General features: G+C 46.8%; 2 protein-coding genes across 2 annotated transcripts; both read left to right on the forward strand.

The window, feature by feature from the left end:
* The first annotated feature begins 298 nt into the window (after nucleotides 1–298).
* Nucleotides 299–5,563, forward strand: LOC136473778 (uncharacterized). Its single transcript, XM_066471418.1, has 3 exons — nucleotides 299–678; nucleotides 958–1,012; nucleotides 4,839–5,563. The coding sequence occupies exons 1-3, from the start codon at nucleotides 391–393 to the stop codon at nucleotides 5,213–5,215; spliced, it is 720 nt and encodes a 239-aa protein (XP_066327515.1). The 5' UTR covers nucleotides 299–390; the 3' UTR covers nucleotides 5,216–5,563.
* Nucleotides 5,564–9,722: 4,159 nt separating this feature from the next.
* Nucleotides 9,723–14,018, forward strand: LOC136473780 (uncharacterized). Its single transcript, XM_066471419.1, has 10 exons — nucleotides 9,723–10,393; nucleotides 10,727–10,795; nucleotides 11,002–11,333; nucleotides 11,418–11,520; nucleotides 11,605–11,679; nucleotides 11,768–11,900; nucleotides 12,112–12,557; nucleotides 12,660–12,730; nucleotides 13,316–13,399; nucleotides 13,652–14,018. Exons 2-10 carry the CDS (start codon nucleotides 10,766–10,768, stop codon nucleotides 13,755–13,757), a joined length of 1,380 nt encoding a protein of 459 aa, XP_066327516.1. The 5' UTR covers nucleotides 9,723–10,393; nucleotides 10,727–10,765; the 3' UTR covers nucleotides 13,758–14,018.
* The last annotated feature ends 9,238 nt before the right edge of the window (nucleotides 14,019–23,256 follow it).

The raw sequence follows: 23,256 nt of genomic DNA on the forward strand, positions 1-23,256 counted from the left end.
AGAACTAAATATGAGTTAATTATAAAACTAATTACATAGATGGAGACTAATCTACGAGACGAATTTATTAAGCCTAATTAATCTGTCATTAGCACATATTTACTGTAACACCACATTGTCAAATCATGAACTAATTAGGCTTAAAAAATTCGTCTCGTAAATTAGCCACAATCTATGCAATTAGTTATTTTTTTTATCTATATTTAATACTTCATGCATGTATCAAACATTCGATGGGACAGGGACTTAAAAATTTCCAATAGAAACCGAACACCCCCTTACTGGTGTGTCCGGAGTCGCAAAACCTGTCTTCCTCGGAGCCCAAGCCCACCGTCAGAACTCAGAAAGCTTGCACTCGCTCATTTCCCAACGCGCACGGCGCACCCGAACATGGCCGCTCCGACCACCGCCGTCGACACCACCGCCCCGCCTCCTCCTCCCTCGGCAGAGCCCACGGCTGCACCCGCACCGGATCAAAAGGTCTCTCCTCCTACTCCTCATGCCCCTCAGTCAGATGCGCCTGCGCCCGCAGTGGCCGCGCCCGCGCCAGCCCCGGCTCCTGCGCCCGTGCCCGCGCCAGCGCCGAGGAAGCGGAAGCTCGAGGAAGCGGGGTTCCATACCTCCGAATACTATAAGATCCGTGCCGTCGTCGCCGACCTGCGTGTCCGCTTCGTCCAGGTTCACACACAATATCTTTTATTTCTTTGTTTAAAAATCCCCCTAATTTTCACTAAGGCTAGTTGTGTACTCTTGTGGAGAAGGCAGAGTTTGTCACTTTAGCTAAAGCTTCTGGAAATCTGGGGCTGGGGCAAAATCCACTAATCCAGGCTACATGATAATAGAACAATATTTTAGTGAATTCGAGTATCTTTTACCTGCTACTGCTATGCAGTGTAGTTTCTCCTGTTATGGAATACTATAAATCTATTCTGAATTGTCGTATACCTTTTTGTGAAGGTTTACCAAGCTACTGATTTCCGCAACACCGATGCAGCTCGTGAGATTTTGAAAGGTATATAAATGAAATCTAATTTTCTGTCTTGTTAGGATGACAATTGTTGTCCAGTTGAAGGGATTTGACCCAAATCTTAGGTTTAGTACAATAGTACTGAAAATGAATAGCCTTTAGTGGATCATAATCCAGAGCTCGCGATTTGCATAACTTGACTGTAACACCTGATATGAAGAGTGCCTCTCAATCTCAAGTGGATCCATGAGCCATGGGACCTAGGTGGAGAGCCACACCAAGTCTACAAGTGCCAAGGTCAAGACAAAAGAGCCAGAACATAAAATATTTCAGAAACACGAAAAGAGATCAGGAAGACGATCTTCCTCCTGGTTACTGGAGATCCCCTCCTCTGATTCCCTCCTGTGGTTGCTAACGCCACTGGTTTGACCTTGCCGGCGGCCACAGGTGTGACATTGACCCTGCTGTATCCTTGGTGCTGATCCTCATTCCATTGCTGGTGAGGCTGTTGCTGTGGAGGTCATTTAGGTTTTTTTTTAAACAAAGGCAGGAGCTCTGCCGCTCAATTAAGCCGAAAGAATATTATGTACAAGAAGGTTAGCCGGACGAGATACCAGAAAGACACCCGAGGGGCTAACCACCCCACGCGACGCAGCTGAGCACAAACACGACACACTGCCATGGGTCATCGTTGCCGAGCATGGAAGCCAAGCTGCCAGCAGCTCTGACTTCCCATGGCAGGCCACCCACTAGTCACCCCCCGACGGGTCTGAAGCTAACGGCCGCCACCGGTCATCGTTGCCAAGCTCAAACACCGAAGAGCAGCTCCGACTTCCAAACGCAAACCATCGCCCCGCATCGAAACCACGACAATAATCCAAATGCGACGCCTTCAGGAAGGGAGTGACGCCAATGGTGTCACCGTCGCACGTCCAAAGTGGACTGGGTTTTCACCCTTGGAAGACATGCTAGTGGGGAAATACGACGCCCTCAACAGGGAAGCGGCGCCCAACGGCGTCGCCGTCGCCAAGGCTTTTGCCCAAGAACCCTCTAGCACAATCGCCGGGTTGTGAAGCCGGACCCGTGGCAGCCTTCACCGCCATCGCCGTTGTCCCGCCGCCCCACGGAAGCCCCTTTAGAGGGGCATCGACGCGCCGGCTGCACGTAGCAGCCACACAGCTGCGTCGGTCGCCACCCCCTTCTATCGGGCCACGCAGAGCCGGACCTGACTCTGCCGCTCGCGTCACACCGCCGCATGCCGAGGCCGCATTTGACCAACGTCGTCGGCTCTGGCACCTGCCGATGTCGCTGCCGTCATCACCGCCAGTGTGCCCCACCATGTCGGGCGCCGCCCCATGCCCTGGGGCCGCCGAATCCGGACGCTAGGCCCCGAATCCGGCACCCCCTGCCGACGCCAACGCCTCCGTCTTGACCATAGCTGCAGACACCGTCATGGGCTGGCCCGTCGCCTTGGCCACCAGACCGGCCGCCGCGGGCAGGCTGGCCGGCAGAGGTCGCAGCCCCAGTCACAGCCAGCCCCTGAGCCGCATCAGCCAAGGCCATGAGGGGAGGGACGGCAAAGAGAAAGCACTGCCCCCTAGCGCATGCATGGGCCCAGGCCACCGCCGCCGCCGCCGTCGGCCGCCAAGACAGATCCGGCCACCTGGGGTCCGGATTTGGCCTCCCGGGCACCGGATCTGGCCGTCTGGGCCCCGGACCGGCGGCCTCAGCCAGCGCCGCCGCTGCCATCAAGAGAGGAGAAGGGGAACGCACGGAGAAGAAGAAGACCTCGCCGCCGTCCCCTGCGCCTGCACGGACACCAGCCGGCGCTGCAGCAGCCGCGGCAGCCACCTCGTCAACCTCCACGCCGGTCGCGCGGGGCCGGACCGCCGGCCTGCTGCAGGTGCGCCGCCAACACGAGGAGGGAGAGCCCCGCCGCCACCATCACCGCCGACCGGGCGGCCATGCCGGCAGCCAGCTCCGGCGGCGGCGCGGCGGGCGAGGAGGAGAGGGGTGAGAGGGGCCGGGGCCGCCCGAGTCGCCCCGCGTGGGGGAGCGACGCGGGGGTCGTATGAGAGAAAAAAGGAGGCCATTTAGGTTGAAATGCAGCATAAAATCTTATCCCTTATTCCATTTGTTCAAGATCTCTTGGTGGTATAGGAAGAAGGCGAAGACTTAAAAGACAGCTGTCAGAGTTATTGGAATCTATGAGCAGGGTGCTCCCACGGAGACTTGACAAAACTTAGAGCCTACACATGGTGGTGTCACGCTTGTGGCATAGAACGCTCGTGGCATAGAAGCGGCCACATATTATGGTGCAAGTGGCATAGAAGTCGACAGACGGGTGATTTTAAATGGGTTGTTGACCTCTTACCAGCTTGGGCGGGAGATTTGAAGAGTGAGTTGTTGGAGGAAAGAATTTAATGTTATAAGTAGAACTTACATGCAAGCATTTTTAACTTTTAGATCAGATGGGTCAGTGGTGCATGACTTCCAACCCTCCAATTAGAAAACGTAATAAATACTGAATGTTTAAAACTAAAATGGGTACTGTTATAAGAAGTATAGATCATGGAATAAATATTTCTTTTTTATTATGAGTATTGTTTTCTCTAGGCTAGCAGCCTAGCAGCCTAGCAGATTCAAACCCTGAGCCATTGAGCTTAGTAATTTGGTCACAGTCCTCTATTTTTCTCGTGTCTCATCTCTTTAGCCAGAACACTATAATCAACCTTAATAATGGTAAAATCTTCTAGCATCGTTTCTGCTGATGTATAAGGTTGTGTTCATGTGGTTACGTGTCAACAAAATGTTGGCTCTGCAATTAGAAATTGGTGGTACCAACAACCCAAGGCGGGCAACTTAGGGTTGATCCAAGAAAGCTAGGGTAAAAAGGCCTGAATAATGTTGTCTTTTTAATACTTTGCATGAAAGCGAAGGTGAGGACGTGAGGTGAAGGAGAGACGTTCTATTTAGTGTTATGAAAAATCTTAGCAATCATGAAGCGTAAATAGTAGACCCTATAGGTAAAGGAAAGATGTAACTGGTGCTGAAAGCAAAGTTTTTGAAACTATAATTTGACGTAGGGAGTACCAGATTTGGTTCTTTGTACTGGTACAGCTTGGTATTGAGGCCACACACTGGGGAAATTTGAAACCAATTTATTTTTTTCTAGAATCACTGCTAGGCAATGAACTAGTTGAAGAGGGAAATGCACCAATGCGCCCCCTTGTAATCTTAGTGTTTTATAATATGTAAACAGTTGATGCATTGCGTTCTGCGCTTCATGTGCCTAGTTGTTTACACAATGGTTCCTTAGGAGATGTTTGTTAATCAATTTTGTTGTGAGGAACTTTCTGCTATTGATTTGTTGCTAGCGCATTCTAAGTTTGATGTAGCATCTGCCTTCTTTAACAGCATTGTGCTTCAAATGATGTAACCCATTCGCATCTCTACTTCTTATGACTTGACTTTCATAACTTTCCATATGACATACAAAATCTTATATGCAAAAACATGATTTACACACATGGTACATCCTTCTTCCCTATTTTCTATTTATTTTAAATAAAATAAAATTTATAGTGCCATTCACTAGAAAAATCAATTGTGTGTTTTATCCTTTTAAATGGTCAGCATTGTTTCAAATATATACTCCACAGAACTGCTAAGCATACGATAGATGTTCTTTACCTATATTTTCAGTAGGTAATTTCATTATCTCTCAATTTAGTAATGATGTTTGTCAAACTTTGTAATTCATTGTGAGAATAAGCAACCTGAAGTCTCATGTTCAGTTTAATATGTACTATGCACTATTGTCAGTTGACATGGCTTGATCTTATACACCTATGCTTGTCATGTGTTTTAGAAATAAATGTGGTCATGGATCTATCCAAGAAAATGAGGCTCAAGCTTGGTGCTACTTCTGAGCCTGTGAAACCATTGGAGAAACCTTCAGCTGGATTTGTGAAGGATGAGCTTGTGAAACCATCAGAGAAGCCTTCAGCTGGACCTGTGACAGAAGAGCCTGTGAAACCACCAGAGAAGCCTTCAGCTGGACCTGTGAAGGACGAGCCTGTGAAACCACCAGAGAAGCCTTCTGCTGAACCTGTGAAAAATGAACCCACTGAGCCAGCTCCAGCTGGAGAAAACAATCAAGCTCCTGGGGTAAGCCAGACTACAATTTCTCCAAATAATGCAGGTGTTGGTGCACCAGTAGTCAAGCATCATAAGGCGCAGAAGTGAAGACGATAGAGGAAACCCAAAGCACGATCCATTGAGATGGCATATCATGCAAATCTGCTCGACAAAAATGCAGTGACCGGTTGATCCCCTAGGGGCTCAGATTTTATTGCCTCTCCTTGGAGGTAAAATTGTTTGCTTTGGGCTAATCGACGAATAGTGGTGGGCATATCAAGATCCAAATTAGATGGTGTTCAGTTGTTCACATTCATTCAGTCTGTACTGTGTTGCTAATTGCCCATGGATAATTTAATCTTCAAATAGTTACTCTGTAACTGGATCATTCTATACATCACATTGCCCTGTTGTACGAAGTCTTAGCCAGTCAATTTCAAGTCGTGCTTGAGAACATGTGATGGAATGTTCAGTGTGTCATCAGGATTTTATCGGTATCACTTATTATGTCTGTTGCATGTACCGTTGCGACCAACCAGCTGATACATAGCCCAGTTCTGCTACACTACATCACCAATACTTTTCAGCGAACCAACGGTGTTTTCCTCTCATAGCATTTCCTCTCACAGCATTTCAGCAAAAGCATCAGCGTAAGTCAAATTTCAGCGAAACGAACAGGTCCTGTGGAATTTCACTACGATTTTTTGCAGTATTTTCTCATGACACGTCTGAAAATGCAAAATTGCTGACACACGGAATGTGCATTCAAGACGATCAGTAGCAGAAATGGATCCACCGAGTACTTAGCATCTGATCGTGTATCGTATTCGTTTGGCTCAACCAGGAACCAGCAGAGGGCCTGGATGCAGCTGGCCAGCAAGTAGGTGCGTGAGGAGAGGAGGGCGCATTTTTTTTTTCACACGCATATATGTCATAAACGTACACTTAACGTCTTAACCTCACCCATTTGAATCTAGACATACAAACTCTACTCCTATGAGCCTTTGTGATAGACCGGTCCTATCTTGGAATTGTGTGAAGAATAATAACACCTAAATGTTGGGGTCTATCCTTGAGTCAAAGCTCAAACATAAATGAAATGATTCTACCACAAGGCCGGGAGCCAACCATTTCCTTAACACAAAACACGACTGGTTAGCATAGATGAGGACGATGTGTTTGCCAAATCTCGGTGGCGGATCTAGAAACATATGCTAGGAGGGGCACTCTTATTTTCTACATTTAAGTCTCTTCTGTTGAGCTTTAGTGACTACAAACATATCGCAAGAGCTTAGGAGGGGCTCCATACATCCAGCGGCGATAGCGGGGCTCGAGCCCCGGCTGATGCCGTGCTAGATCCGGCCCTGCCAAGTCTCCCGCAGAGCCGCGCAACTGTGCAGGTGGTGGACGGCCGAGGAGCTGTTGCTGTATCTCGGGGTGGTGGGGGGTTTGAGCCGGTGATCTTTCGTCCACCCGGTTGGATATGATAACTTATGACACTCACTCTCGAGTCTTAACTTAATTATTTCTCTTTTATCGACCAGTACTATTATTGGCCCAATAGGCCCAACAAATACTCCCATATATGCCGGACGAGCCTAATTTTTATGGTGTTTATTTAGCGATATACAGGCTAGAGTCATTTCCGCAGGAGAATATTATTTTCTTCGAGATGTGGTTTAGCCCATTCATCCAATGGTAGGATAAACTCATCCTGTTTTGGACATGGTGTGTGTGTGTGTGTGAGAGAGAGAGAAGTGTGAACCCACAAGTCAGGTGTCTCATTCTACTCCTACCGTCTCTATTCCTACAACCAAACAACAAATAAGGATATAATGAGATTAGACGGTCTCCGTACCAAACATGTGGTAAAAAGTTGGAGAAGCAGCTCCACGCCTCGATCTCAGCTAGATTATTATAATCTAGATTATGTATATGATTATTATAATTACGATTACAAATTTATAATAATATATAAGTGTATGGGTCCCTAGATTACTGTTGATTAAAGTGAGAAATTCATATCTTATTCTTTAGTTAGCAAGTTGGACAATCAATTGAGGGGTAAGTTAGACTTCAGCATCCGTGATCCTGTAAAGTACTCTTCTATATTTTGTCCACCAACTGCAAAAAGAGAATGCTGCTACTCATTGCTATTTGGATGTGGTGGGGGGGAGAGGAACAATATCAGATCAGGGGGAAAACGAAGATGTGCAGCTGCAATCGCCCACGCAGTGCAAGTGTATGCAACAGAACTGTCAAAGACTGATGATGGCACAAGACCTTCCCAACGTAAAGAAAAAAGAAGATGGTTAAAACCACCAGAGGGCAAGCTGAAAGCATCACTGCTTCTTTCTCTCCGAATTCGTCATGTGACGGTGGGTGGGGATATGTCATTCGTGATTCAGATGGCGATGTGGTGCGTGCGGGGCGTGGAAGAGTAGAGTTTCTTCTGAAAGCTAATTTCCAGGCCGAGGTAATTGGCTGCATACATGGAGTGCAGGCTGCTGTAAACGCAGGGATCTCCAATCTTATTATGGAGACAGATGCTACGTTGGTGCAACAAGTGATCAACTCTGGAGACTACAGAGCGTCGATGGCTAGGAGTCTCCTGGAGGAACTGGATAGTTTGGTGTCTGCCAATTTTAATTCGTTTGTTTGCTTAGCAGTTCCTAGAGATTGTAACAAGGTTGCTCACGAGTTAGCAATCCTTGGGTGTGCATGTACTGAGGGATCTGAGCCAGTTTTGAGCTCTCTGCTGCTAGGTCTGCACGGAGGCCTCCGTGGAGGGAGTCTGCACTGAATTTTCTTCCCCCCGACAGCGTGCATCTAGTTGTGACATGGACGCGAGAGAAAGCATCACCGACACGACAGCATGCGCCCTTGCCCCCGCGCCATCGCCCGCGCTCATCCCTGCTGCTCCGGCGCACGCCGGCCGCCACCCCCACGAGCTGTGCAACACTTGCTGCACGCCACCCCCGACAAGCACCCACATCTACCCCGTACCCCCATCCGCCTGCTCTGGCTCAGCACCATCGCACTCCCTTGCCTTCATGCGGCCGCCGTGGACGACGCGGTCACGGCGATGATGCGAGCGCGGGAGGCCACCGCGAGGTCGCAGGAGGCTAGAACCCGCTGTGCCCATTCACTCGTGCCACGCCCATGTGATTCGGCTTCGGCGTCACTGTGTAGGGCACCCACGAGCGCGGCGGCGGCGGCGGCGAGGAACGCTTCCAGTAGCGTGCAGGGGTCATCGTCAGGTCAGGCGCCATGCCGCCATCTGAGTCGGACACGCGCCGCACCTTGATGGACCTATCGAGGCTGTCTCTGTACACGACCCACCTGCGGGGGGCGCCGTCGTCATCGTCGGATCGTCCTGCTCGTCCATGGCGACAAACTTGACGGGTCACCTGTGGTCCGTCACCGTCAGCACGGTGAGGCACGAGTGATCGGCATCCGTCGGAGGAGCCCCGGCGCCACTGCCAGTGCGTGACAACGCCGTCAGAGGAGCTGACGTACACCATGCGGGCCTCCACGAACACCGTGACGGCAGGGATTTCGCTGTCGCCCTCTCGCAGCACGCGCTCCATGGTGTGTCACGTGTCCCTGAGTCCCGACCTTTCTTCCCCAGAGCTGTGTTCTACTTGCGCAGTTGAAGGAACACTGGACCGAGCTGTTCACTTGCGTCGTCGAAGGAAGCCAACGGTGAACAACCAGTCAGCTCGACCATGTGAAGCGGAGCATCAAGAGAGCGAAGGATGAGGCCAAGTGCCTGCGCGTCGCTATCGCTCTCGTGAGCGGCAGCCGGCATGCACGGGGGCATGGACGCACACCGGCACGCGGATGACGGCGTGGGGGCAGGGGCGTGCACAGTCGGCGTGCGGCGCTGGGTGACCATGCTACTTCTCTCACATCCATGACTTGCTCGAAGAAATGCCTCATTTGGGAGTTGTCCAGTCAGCATGCCATGTCACTGCTAGATGCACACGTAGACTAATTTGGACCTGTGGTGAACGACTTACAAAGTTTATGGACCCAGAAATCAACTTTCAGAATTGAGATGGACCTAACTGAAACCCCTGCATAAGTTAATGGACCTCCGGTGCATTTAACTCTAAATCTAATTATTATAATCACATGTCTTCAAACAGGGCTAGCACATTTTAACACTGATAATGATCGCAATTAATTTTCTAATCAGCTCCCTAGAGCTAGACATATATCTCTTTGAATTCTTGCATAATCTGCAGTTTATATATGGTCCAAACTAAAGTGTATGTGCGGTGTTTTTTAAATTTCTGGATTTATTTTGAACCCTTCTCCAAGGATTTCTTGAGGTTTCGCGCCTCGACCGGAGCACCGAGCACGCAACGAGTGCCAGCATTCACGGCATGTGTGAGCTATGAATGGCCGTGAGTTTTTTATGCATATCACCCCTTTCCTAAATAAAGAGCGTTTGAAACTTTCCAAAACGAATATCCACACGCCGCCGGGTTTCACGCTAACGGCATCGAATCCGTTACTATTTTTCCAATCCAATTAATAAAAATCACCAGGATAAGTTCGTGAGGCAGTTTCCTAAAAAAAAAAATCGGGAGACAGATCCATATCCGATCTCGCCACCCAGCCAGCTTTGATTTGATGATCACAATCTGCGACTTCCTCCTTCCAAATAATCTCCGATGTCCCCAAAACCATGGCGCTAGGCTACCCATGATTCACCGGCCGCCTCGGACTCCGGGCTCCAGACGCGTCCGTCCACGCGCGCGCGTCGTCATGTGGCGCGGGTGGAAGCAGCTACAAAGACGCGACGCGCCCGAGGGCAAGCTGGGCAGGGAGCGCGCAGTTTGCGCCGCACCGTGCCGTGCCTTCCGCGGGCGTCCCTGCTAGTACGTGATCGCGAGGGCTTTGTGATATGATCCCCGCGCGCGCGTCTCCAGCAGCCGCCACGCAACGGGGCGGACGAGCAGGCGGATCGATCCCCTTATAGCCGGGCGAGCGGGGGGAGAAACGGAGATGAGAGAGGCCGCGGGAGGAGAAGGATTAGGGCTCACGCGCGTGGAAGACGCGGCCGGCTATATATACCAGGAGGGCTCGCACCTCCGCCCACGCGCGCACCCTCGTTGTTTTCTTTTCCCCAGATCGACGAACCCACGAAGCCGCGGGCTCCGTCTCGTCGCGAGTCGACGAGGACGACGCTTGCCGATCGGCACCGCATCGTCGACTTCGTAACAAGATCTTTGCAGGGCGCGCCGGCATTATCGCGATCGATCTCGTGATCGTGAGGTGAGTCGCCTTTCCATGCTCTTACCCTGATAAAAGTCGCCCGGCCGCCGGTTCATCGGCCCACGTACGGCGCCGTTCGCTAGGCATTGTTAGGGCTAGAGATTTCCGCCGAGATAGTTTCGTTTTCGAATCATTAACCTTTTCTTTTCATATTCTTCTGTTCAAACTAAAATTGTTACACGGTATTTTCTTTTTGCCAAAAAAAAAGATTGATTTTGATCTGTGCTCGAACTCTTTGCTTAATTCCTTGGTATATATCTTCTCGTGTGCCATTGAATCATTGATCGAATTTGTTGATCTGAATTCTTACAAGTTGTATCAAATTTATTTTAGGCATTCTGAAGTTAGTACGCTCAGTTGGATCGTGAACAGATGGCGAGCAAGTTCGACAACGAAACCAATGTAAGTTAAGATATATCACTTGGGTATAAATAATTTCAAGCACGATTCGTTAAAAAAAATAATTCATGATCGTATCATAAGTTCAGTTCATCACAAAGATTATTGTAAATAAGAGCAGGTGCCGCCATTACAACTCATAGATAGAAATTTAACGTCACATTTTTTTTTCCTAATCAATGCTATTGATTTCCAATGGATCCTGCCAGGAGCAATTGGTGGACGAATATTGTGACCAAGATGAGGATGACCTAGGTGACTTCATTGTGTATAGCGACGAGGAGGAGTCATTGAAGCACAAGCAGGAGTTGGATGATGAGCACCAGCAGGAGTTGGAGGATGAGGTGGAAGAGGAAGTGGAAGAAGAGGAAGAGGTTGAGGAGGAAGAAGAGGAGGCACCGGTTGGGCAGCAAGAGATCCTTACCCTGAGAGAGCAATTAAAGGAGGAAATCAGGAGGAAGAACGCAGCAATGGCTACCGGCGCTCGCAAACCTAATTTATCATCATCCAAGAACCAGACGATGCCACCTGTCAAGGACGGGTAAGATTTCTATGCCCTTGCTGACGTGTTAGTCTTATTTGGTTCCGATTTTAGTTCCAGTTGTTAATAGCAAAACTTTTGTAGATACGGCACCTTCTTTGGGCCATCAAAGCCAGTGCTTGCTCGCCGAGTCATCGAAGAAGGGTGTTCAACGATCATGAAAGATCTACAGAATGTACCCTCCAAAGTATGTGTTAACACTTCTATATGTGTTTTGGTTTTTTTTGTAACATTGAACTTTGCATTCATCGTATGATCATATTTCGTGCAGAAAGATGTTTCCTTGGCTTCGAAGATGCGACAAGGCGCAGTTGAGAAAATGCAGAAACTGAAGTTTGTTAGTGAGGTAATAACAAGAAATTAACACCTGACCATGCTATTTACTGTATGGTGCTCTGGAGCAAATTGATTTATAAACTTGTTACAATACGCAGGAGAAGAGAAAGGTTGATACACTTCGAAAGAATCGAGATTACTCATGTCTGTTCTCAGATGATGCTGATACTCAACCCCCTACTAAAGATCATCCTGAGAGTAGTAGGGCCCCTCTTCTTGTTCCGAAATCTGGTATGGACACTACTTTTTTGTTGAACAAAATATACTTATTTCCCTTTGCAGTAAGGCGTGTTCGGCTGGTAGACAAAAGTACTGTGCACTAGTTTGTTTTGGCTGGTTTTGGCTGATTCAATAGTGTTCTGTGAGAGAGAATAAGCTAAAATAAGCCGAGCCGAGCCGAACACGCCCTAATGAACAAAATACTTATATACTTGATGTGTAGAGACTCAAGATGCTGGGCAGGTGAATTCTGCCAGGAAAAGCAGAGTGTTCACAGGCCAACCTGCCACATTATCATCAACAGACCATGGATTGAAGGGTTCTGGGTCTCTGGGAAAGAAGGCTCATGCAGAAAGAAAAGGCGCTATAGCTGCTGGTAGAAACGGGTCCAACCTGCCTAACTTGAAGAAGAAATCTCCAGGGCTGCTATCATCCTCGAAAGGCCAAGAGCTGCAGCCGTCACTCCATAACAAGAGGCCGCAGGCGTCGATTCCAGGACAGAAGCTGCGGCAGCAGCCGCAGAGTCAGAGGCCGCAAGGCAATGGCCGTGAGCCACCGTTGCAAGGTCGAAGTCTACAAGGTCAGCTTATTGGACAGAATAGATCGGCTGCGCAAAATGGGAGATTAAAATCAGCACAAAAGCAGCTCATTCCTAACTCAAAATTCAAGGTAACAAATCGTCCACTGCACAAAAAACATTGTTTTTCTCTTATTATTACAGGACGCCAATTAACAAGGACTTTTTGTTTTTTCGACGTTGAGCATTTGCAGGCATCTCATGGAGTAGAAAAGCATATAGTAAAAAGAAGGAAATCCAATGATGACAGACAAATAATGCATAAGTACGATTCTCATTGTTGTTCTTGGTATTATTACTATATTTGTATCAGTGCTCTTGCGTTTGCATTCACATGGGTTCTGGGCATACTACTACCTCCGTTGGGTTTTAGTAGGCATATTAGGATTTCACAAAAAAAAAAAAAAACGTTTAAAGGGAATACTTTGACCACAAAGGCCCCGTTCGCTTGGAGAAATCTGGAAGAATTTATAAGAGAAATCATTCATGAAAATATATCATTATTTGCTACCATAATATTAACGTTGTTAAAAAATATTATTATATGGATTTATTTATACACCTTTTATAAACACACAACAAAACATGCTTATATTTTGACTAAATTGATGGTCTCATGAAGTTTAGTATTTTTGTGAAGTAGTAATACATCTACTAAGAGTTAACAGAGGGGAACGCTATGTTATATGCCACATGCCGGTGCACACTGTTCTAGATCCTGCACTCCTGGTTCTAAAAATTGTACATCACTACATCTAGGGGCCGTAGATTGTTTTTGAACTGTGGGGTCGTAGATTGTACAGTTAAGTTTGTACTTACTTTGATTTGGTGTTTGACTTTATGTGCTCAGATATGACGAATTTGCTATCAGCGATGAAGATGAGAGTGATATGGAAGCTGATTTTGCTAGCATACAAAGGGAAGAGAGAAGAAGGTAAACTTTCAGCTCCATTCACACGTGAAGACCCTTTTTTTGTCTGAGGTTGCTTAAGTCAAATCTTAGAAATATATATGGACGTAATCATCCACCAAATTAATGGTTTCCAACCCACAATAGATAGCCTCTTTTAACAAGATATATAAAATGGTTCCTTCAACCAAACATTTTAGAACGTGCGCATTTGTACCAAGTTAGTTTTAATTTGCTGAATGTGGACTGATTAAATCTTATGCATTGGTCGTTCAGCGCGGCACTTGCAAGGAAAGAGGACCAGGAGCAGCTCCGGTTGATCAAGGAAGAAGAGAGGCGCGAACGCGCAATGAAGAGGAAAAGGGCAGCACAAAAGGAATAATAAGCGGTTAGCGCAGAACAGCCTTCCAAGTGTGAAAGTAGAAGTTAGTTAGAAGCGGCCAGTTCTTGAAATCCTGTATTATACAGGGAACGGTTTGGCCAAAGGGTTAGGTTATTGATATGGTAATCTATCATCATGTAGTTATTCTCTGTGCAAGAAAAATCTACGTACGCAAGCATGCAGCAAGTAAGGCCTCAGTTTCGAAGCTAATCTAAGGCCCATGTAGGAGAACTCAGTTCCAAGCCTATATCAATATTTTTTTATGAAACAAAGCTACATATGAAAAAAATGGCCAATAAGGCCTATGTAGGAGACCTCAGTTCCAAAGCCTATATCGATTTTTTATGAAAAGCTACATATGAAAAAATTGTATGGAAGTTAACTAGGTGAGGACAACGTATATGGATGAAGTAGTAGGCCAGACCGACGACTCTAAATAAATATATGTGGCCAACTGCTCCTGTTCTGAAATATAAGGTTTTGAGGCATTCAAAATTTGTCCTAAATCATAAAGTATTCTATGTGAATTAACTCTCCAAAAGTTTCATCCTGTCATTAGTACCACCAGAACCAAGCTTAAATGGTAAGCACAAAGTCCCTCTATAGTTAAAAAAGCTCAACTATCGTTTATGAAAAAAAAAACCTCCTATAGGCAAAAAAAAAAGTGAGGATATTCCTCACCTGTTTGATTGATGACAAAGGTGAGGGTAGTCCCTACCTATTTTGATCGATGACAGTGTCCATGCATGCGCCGGTCCTCTTGAATTTATGCAATATACACATCTGCTACTAATTGCTCCTGAATTTATGCAATGGCCCTAGATTTAGACAGTTCGAGCATCTTCGTTAAGAGACTGTATCATTCTTAAATGCTAGAAATAGAGATTTTGGTGAAAAACTAACCCCCAACAGCTTCTCTAAATGGTTATCAAAATAAAACATTCTTTTATTCTAGGTTTTTCGCTACCAAAGATAGAAGACGAGAATGGATCTCTAGAGTGCGCATGAGATATAGAAAAATTGTTGGAGAGTGAAAATATATATAAAGCTATTTCTATGCAAATGACTCTTCAAATGATGATTTAGAGAGTCAGATTTAGAAAGGCTCTTAGAAATGCTCTTAGATGCTTGCGTGGTAGTCTCATGATGGAAGCGAGAATTGTCCCCATCTAATCCCCTCCTCTCTTCACATACATGCCCTTTGACACAGCCCATCCCTTTTCTCCCTCGTTCCAACTAGCTTTCCTCACCTAAATCCAAGCACTAGGTGCTTTGTTTGACTTCTTTCTAGTCCTAGCCAAATTGATATTTAAGCATTAAAACCTCTGGAGTGCTTTGTTTGACTTCTCTTCTAGTCCTAGCCCAATTGATATTTAAGCATTAAAACCTCAATAGACTATATTATTTTTTATAAGCTATCCTTGTCTATGTTATATATCCACATACTTTAATGTCTACTTGTGTAATAATTTTGTAATTACAAAAACAATGATAAAGAAAAATGGCTACTTTTACCAACCATTTTTATTTGAATTTCTTCACTTGACCTATCATTTTATTAAATATTATCCATTATAATTTAGCTCACTTCGATATTGGAGATTATTACAATTGTACTTTGATTTTATTTCACTTTGGTTATCGACGAACTTAGTAGTAAAATTCTATTCATGTATGTTGAATCTAGGCAAAATTGGCCACCAGACACTGAAAGTGGTCTCTCTTTGCTAGCGGACATGCAAAATGAAGTCGTTTGCTGGTGGACACCAACGTTGTTGTCAATTTGCTCTTGGACACCGCGCCAAATAAAATATTCATTTTTGGCTAAGGAGGAAGAGAACAGGCGCGAAATGTCCTTTTTGCCCCTGGCTCTTTCTTCTTCCCCATCTCCTTCTCTGCTTAGGCCAAGCCCCGCCACCTCCATGGCCGAGCTCGCCTCCTCCGGGAGAAGCTGAGCGCGGAGCAGCAGGACAGGTTGAGGTCGAAGAACGGGCCCTCGTCCTCCTCCTCGCCGTATGAGTAGATAAGGCGAGCTCGGCCATGGAGGCGGCGGGGCTTGGCCTGAGTAGAGAACGAGATGGGGAAGAAGAAAGAGTCAGGGGTAAAAAGGAAATTTCGCGCCTGTTCTCTCTCCTTATCTAGAAATGAATATTTTATTCGGCGTGGTGTCTAGGAGCAAATTTGACAACAACGTTGGTGTCCACCAGCAAACTGCTCCATTTTGCATGTCCGCTAGCAAAGAGAGGCCACTTTCAGTGTCTGGTGGCCAATTTTGCCTTGAATCTAACAATATGCACTTTGAGTTGAATTGAGTAAATACCTGAATAAAATCAGAATTCAAGACATCTATTTTGTATTTGAAAATATCCGTATCGTATTCGAATTTGAATGAAAATATGGTAAAAGGTGATATCTGTATCCGATTATATGCGAATCCGATCCGTTTCAATAGGAGGTGTTGTTGTATCAGACATGAATCAGTTGGTTCTCTATGTTGATTACCACCATCATAGGCATCATTGCCGCCTTGCCACCCCTTAAGCCATTTTGGCCAGACAAAGAAGATGGTGCTTCCACTGGCCAAGGTCATGCCTGTCCTTCTCTCCTATGGTTAAATCGAGCTAAGTGGAGACTAACGAGGTTACCCGGAGGTGAGCAACCACCAGCAGAAAATGTCATCTTCTTATTCGAAGAGGTCTTGCTATCCTAGACACAGAACGATTGGCTCTCTATATTGACCACCACCGGCATGCCTTGGTAGGTGTCGTCATCGACCTTGCCAAGCCACTATGACGCCATCAATGGTTAGACGAAGAAACTGGCACTTTCATCAGCCAAGGCCATGTCTCTCATTCTTGCGTCTCTCGTGGTTGACTCATGGTGGCACCAAGTGCATTTCTTCACCATGCAAACATAGGTGGCACCATGGCGGGAGCCGCAACATCATTGACAACCTGTGCTTGAATCGAACTCGTGGTGGGGCACCGAATGCATTTCTTCACTGTGCAAACATAGTTGGCATTGGCGCCATGGCGGAAGCAGCAACAACATTGACACGGGAGTAATGGTAGAAAAGAAAGATTATTATAATCTCCCCCGGTCCAACGTACTTTCATTCTAAATTATAAGATATTTTAGCAATTCTAGATACATTAGTTTTATTATGTATCTAGATATAGTGTATATCTAAGTGTATATAAAAAAATTACCGTATCTAGAAAAGCCAAAGCATCTCATAATTTAGGATGGAGCATTAGGCATTGTTTCTATTAATGGCGGCATCAATGTTTTTAAACTAAATATTATTGATAGTCAAAAGTTTGACCTTACCTCGTTTATAATCAATACGACAGAAATTATACCCCTCAAAAGCAACAAGCGTTAAATCCCGGTATGAATGCAAATTCCTTATGTCCATTTTGCATTAAATAGGTCAAGTTTGGATCTCCCAAGAAAAATGAGAACGAGGTAGAAATATAAGAACTTGATCCAAACACTTGATTCTAGAATGAGATTCTAAAATCCAACTATCTACCCAAAACCTATTATTTGAAGGTTTTCGCTATACAAAGACAATACTATGAGAATGAGATCCAAACATCCTTATTTTTTAATCAAAAATGCAGATTTTACATTCACTGTCTAGAATCCAGAATTTCACTATGAGAATGAGATCCAAACATGCACATAGTAATCCTCTCTCTTGTTCATTAGTTATTTACCTCTCTCTATCTATCGCGTCCTCGAAGTGCCTTAATAAGTGATGCTTTTGTGCGGTTATTCTTGAAAGGATCAAGATGCCCAAGAGGAGAGGTGAATTAGGCTAATTCTAAATTCTTTTCAATAATTAAGACCTACACTTAGCCCACTTCACCCCTTATGCCTAGAATATGTTTCTATTGTTCTACCGCACAAAAGTTTTACACCCTAGGTTCCAATCCTACTCTAGCATGATAATTCTAGGAATGTAAAGACATGAAATGAATTGCACAAATGTAAATGCTCAAAGTAAAGAGAGGGAAAGGAATGCGACGATGTTTTTCCGAGGTATTGGAGAGTCGCCACTCCCCACTAGTCCTCGTTGGAGCACCCACGCAAGGGTGTAGCTCCTTCTTGATCTGCGCAAGGATCAAGTGCTCTCTACGGGCTAATTCTTCGACACTCCGTCGTGGTGAATCACCCACAACCGCTCACAACTTGAGTTGGGTCATCCACAAGCTCCGATGGATGATCACCAAGCTCTCAATCACCATCGAGCCGTCTAGGTGATGGCGATCACTAAGAGTAATAAGTACAAACTCTCACTTGACCACGATAAGCCTAATGAGAAGGGTGGATGCAGACTTGCTACTCTCTATACACTAATGATGTCCTTAATCTTGGATTCTCAAATCTCAATCACCTCACTAGGCTCTTGCTCTCCCTTACACTCCAAAGGTGTTTCTCAGCTGAACAAATGGGCAAGAGACCTCCCATGGACGAGTGGAGTAAGTATTTATACCCCCTTATTCAAAACATAACGTTTGGAGGCTGAGTCAGCACTCTGCGGGGTGACTGGACGTTCCGGCCAAGGTGATCGAATGCTCCGGTCAGTTATCCCCACCACTGTGTGAGAAAGAGCCGTTAAGTTCTGATCGGACTCTGACCAACGTCCAGTCAGTACTGACCGGATGCGTCCGGTAAAGAAAAACGCTCTCTAGAACCTTACTGATGTTGACCAGATGCTGGCATTCAGAGTCCGGTCACTTCACTGTTCAGCGTCCGATCAGTTATCGGATCCTGACCAACGTCCGGTCAGCACCGACCGGACGCGTCTGGTCAAGAAAAACCCTCTCTAGAACCTCTTTGGAGTTGACAGGATGCGGGTACCCAGCGTCCGGTCCACCTTCACTCAGCGTCCAGTCAGTACCAGACGACTTCAGTTGATCAAATGAACTGACCGGACTCACCCTCCAGCGTCCGGTCACAACCAGACCAGCATCCGATCAATCATTTGACCCTCCATTCACTTCCAACTCAAAATCCTATGTGAATGAAGTTTACTCCAATTGATCTTAGGGCTATTCCTGAGCTACCTAGTGCTAGGTTTGACAAGTGTGCACCACACCTAACCCACTAGACTTACCTAGGTCAAGCTACTAGTCCATACCCCCCTTAATAGTACGGCCAAAGGAAAAACAAAGTCCTAAACTACTCTAAGTGTCTCTCCAACACCAAACGACACTTAAAACTAGTCCGTCCTTAACCTTGCCGTCCATCATTTGAAAACCAAAATAATTTCCATCGATAGGGGCATGACAATCATGATTACCCAATCAATTGCCATTACCATGACCTAACTCAAATTGCCTCTACAAAACATATGTTAGTCATAGTAATCTCGTGTTGTCATTAATCACCGAAACCCAACTAGGGGCCTAGATGCTTTTAATCTCCCCCTTTTTGGTGATTGATGACAACACAACCTCGAGTATGTAGAAGAGATGAGTGAGGTTTTCAACATGCTTGGTTCATATAAGCTTTTGACAATAAGAACAAGGGGTTAGACATGCTTATATGACCTAAGCCAACATGGTATACTCAATAGATATGAATTAAGCATGAGTACATGAAGTAAAGCTCATTTGAATTAGAGTAAAAATGCGGAAGCAAACCAAATGAGCCTAACCAAGTGACATGATATATATATAAATCAATGTAGAGAGCACACATGTCACATAAGTCTCACCATCACATGTAAATAAGACAATGCATGAAAGTAAACGTGAATGCATGAAGTCTCACACAAAAGAAATGAATCATACGCTCCCCTAGATCTAACATTCCCCCTAGATCTAACATACTCACTCCCTCTCCCCCTTTGGCGTCAAGCACCAAAACCTAAGGGTTGGACGATAGGACAGGAGCAGTCGAGTCGGGCGCTGAGGTGCGGTGAGAGATCTGGAACTAAGCAGCATCATCCTCTGACCCTGAACTCTAAGTGGTTTGACCCTCTATCGCTGGAAGTGAAGGTGAAGCAGTCTGGGTCTGCTTAGTAACTAGCTTGGCCTATGACTCAGGAAGTATCACTATAGGAAGTGGAGCCACATCTTCCTCTATCGCTGTCGCTGAAGCCTCAAGTATAGGAGTGACTGTCTAAGGTGGCTCGGATGATGCAACAGACAATGGGAGCATCTCGGTAGTCCTGGTAACTGGAGCAACTGTGGTAGGAATAGGAGCTCGTAACTCTAGAGGTATAGGCTGCACTGTAAGCTCACTGAAGGTAGCACTGAGACTCCTGGAGACTAGGGTGTCCATCACTAACACTAAAGAACTCTAAGGCGGAGTGAAGCCCGTAACAATAGGAGTAAACCCTGAGCTGTCACTGGTGAAGCAAACCACTGGGACACCTACTCTGTAGGTGAAGCAAACTGAGTAGCTGGTTTTCCCTGACTCTGAAGCCCACTAGGCTGTACAGCTAGAGTCACTGCAGTGGTGGTAGTAGGCTAGCCTATCTAAGGTGTAGTCTACTGAGGAGCAACCCCAATAGCAGTGAATACATGCTGCATAAAGCCAAGTAACTGCTGCTGGATCATAAGCTGCTGCTGCTGCATAGCCTGCTGCTGCCTCTAAAACTCATCCTATCGAGCCTGAACCTAAGCAAGTGCAGCTACGGTCTCCTATACCTAGCATGCCTGGTCCTGCCTCATCCGCTCAAGTACAGCTAGAAGAGCTAGGTCTGTCTGTGGTGGCTGTGGTGGAGCAGAGCTAGAGCCACTGGACTCTCTATCATGTGGAATCAGATGATAGTCGCTCTCAACCACATCCTCCTGCTATGCATCAAGCTCCTCCTCCTTTGTTGCTGCAATGCCCCTGATGATCTCATCCTATTGAGCTGCTGTCTCTGGTACCTCTAGGCGATGGCTCAGCTGGTGAGGTGTCCTCACACAACTATGATGTAGCATCTACGTCATGTCATATGGCGAAAACTCAGTAGTAGCACCTATATACTCTGCCATTGTCTCAGGAGACTTCTATGTAACTACCTTTCGGATTAGGAAAGTGATCCAATGAGCATATGGCAGCTGACGGTGACATCTGAAACCCTCTGCTAGTGTGTCCTCCATGTCTAAAAGTATCACATCCCAAATATCAAAAGTTGTCCGAGACACAAGGTGATACACTAGCCATAATTGAATGCGAGTTAGACCCTCGTGGTAGCCTATCCTCGGAAGCATAGTCCTCCTCATAATAGCATCAAGGAGTCGAGCTATAGGTGTAAGATCATGTGGTGTCCTGCTCGACCCCTCGCCAAATGGCTCTGTGAAGCATGGTCTGACAAGGTCTGTAGGTGGCACAAGTCCGTCGTGAGGGCATCTTAGAGGCTCTGTCTGTCCATGGCATACCTCGTGCAGGCGAATAAGGGACTCTAGAATCCTAAGAATCTCTCTGACCCTCAAGCTCTGGAGCCTATAGTCATAGCCTCTAAATGCAAAGTGAATAAATCTGTGCCTCGGGTCAATCCAAAGAGAGGAGTAGAACTCACGGACCCATGATGGAACATAGCAGCCAATCCATCCAAGAAGATCTGTCAAGACTGGTAGATAAGAAAGGTGAGGATGGATCTGCTCGCCTGCAGCTGCAACAAGAGACTCTAAGGAGCAGACTCTCTGAGATCTGAAAGCAACACCACTGTTGAGATATGCATTATAGAAATCCTCCTGCAACACAGTATAGAAGTTCTCAGAGGCACGCTCATCCCGCCTCGGTGGAAACCAGTCCTCAAACTGCACAAACTGTAGCTGCTGCACCTGTCTGGCTATGGCTACCCTTAGGTCAAGGTGAACCACCGGAGATGGACCCTGTGGTCTGGGAGGTGGACGAGAGCCCCTCCTCTGTGTCTCAGGCCTCGGTGACACCTGAGTGCGTGTACGACCTAAGCGTCGAAGCTGTGGCTATGTTGCTTGCTCTGTCTCCTCAATCTGCTCTGCCTACTGAGTACCCTCTATCTGCTCTACTGGCTGTGTCTGCTGCTCAGTCTCCCCCTGAGGCTGACTTTCCTCCAAAGAGACACGCCATCCTCCAAGCATGATAGTCCTAGGTGGACTACCATGACGAGTCTCAATCCTCTCGATGGTGGCCCTCTAAGCTGGTGACAGTTGATCGCCTATGTGAACGCCACTTCTAGATCCACCTCTCTCTACTCGCTCTGCAGCGGCTGCCACTGCTGCTGCTCTCTCTGTCTCCACATCAGCAAACTTTCGCTTCTTCGTTGTAGCCTTTTTTGCCTTTCCTTTTTCCTGAGCAGTCAGGCGAGGTGGAGGCCTTGGATCCTCATTACCGGGGTGTAACACTTGATGTTACGATCTTGTTTAGCACCGCGATTTAGACCTAAGTAAAATTTTCAAAACGAGTTTCTTAGGTTTTTAATTTAAAACGTATTTGAGGCGATAAGCGAATCCTGTGTGGCTTAGTTCGTGGACTCAAATAAATGCTCAAGTTAAATTACTCAGTGCGTAAAGACATTTAGGAATGTCAAACGATGATTCTAGCGAACGGTTTGTTCTGTTAGATTAAGCATGAAAAGCAACTTTTATAAATAAAATAAAAGTCCATTAATAAATAGAACGATATATATATATATACTCACGGGTTTATTTTGATCAGCACGAACGGACGAGAGAGAGAGAGCGCAGTAGTTTCATTTATTTTCCTAACGTGCAGCGTACTCGACTGGCACTGCAACTTTGCGCCATCTCATCCATGCCACTGTTGTCCTGTGGTCGGCGCCTTGTGCGAGTGTCCTGGTTGCTGCTTCACGGCCGCTGTCTTTTGCCTTAAAGAAAGATGGCCGGCATGCTTCTCGCATCATCCTGTCGATCTGCTGCTGTCGTGTACTACTCTTCCCCGCCTCTGTTCTATCGTCAAAAGATTAATCATGTCGTGCTGCCTGCCTCGGTCTTGTCCTTGCCTACCTTGCTTGTCTCTGCGGCCTTGGTCTTGTCCGTGCCAACCGACATGTCTGGCCGGCCACGCTGTGTCACGTTAGGCCGAGTCAGTCCTGCCTTCTCCCTCCCTTTTTTCTTCTCTGTTGTCGTGGGGAGCCATCCCAGCTCAGCTCGTCCCACTCGCTCTCATCGCTCACCTCTGCTCTCTCTTTGCTTGTTCTGCCGCTGGAGGCCGTAGTCGCCGCGTGCAGCTCCGCCTCGCGCGAGCACCTGCCCGACTACGCCATCGTTGCTCGGTCACCGCACGCGCGTGTGTCCTTGGTCCCGTGCTGGACCTACTGCTCTGCCCCTTAGTCACGCCATCCCTTCCTGCTCGGCTACTACGGTTCACGGCTGCCGCAATCACCATGGCTGCTCCTCCCATGCCACGCCCGCACGCCGGCGCTCTTGTTGCTCCTCCATGCCTCCCACCCGCAGCAGCGCCACCACCCTTCCCTGCTCCTCGCCAGCGCTGAGCGCCCGGCCGGACGCGACCCGGCCACTGCCCTCCCGGCGCCCATGCCCTGCATCTC

Source organism: Miscanthus floridulus, chromosome 8 (assembly GCF_019320115.1).
Source record: "Miscanthus floridulus cultivar M001 chromosome 8, ASM1932011v1, whole genome shotgun sequence".
NCBI lineage: Eukaryota > Viridiplantae > Streptophyta > Magnoliopsida > Poales > Poaceae > Miscanthus > Miscanthus floridulus.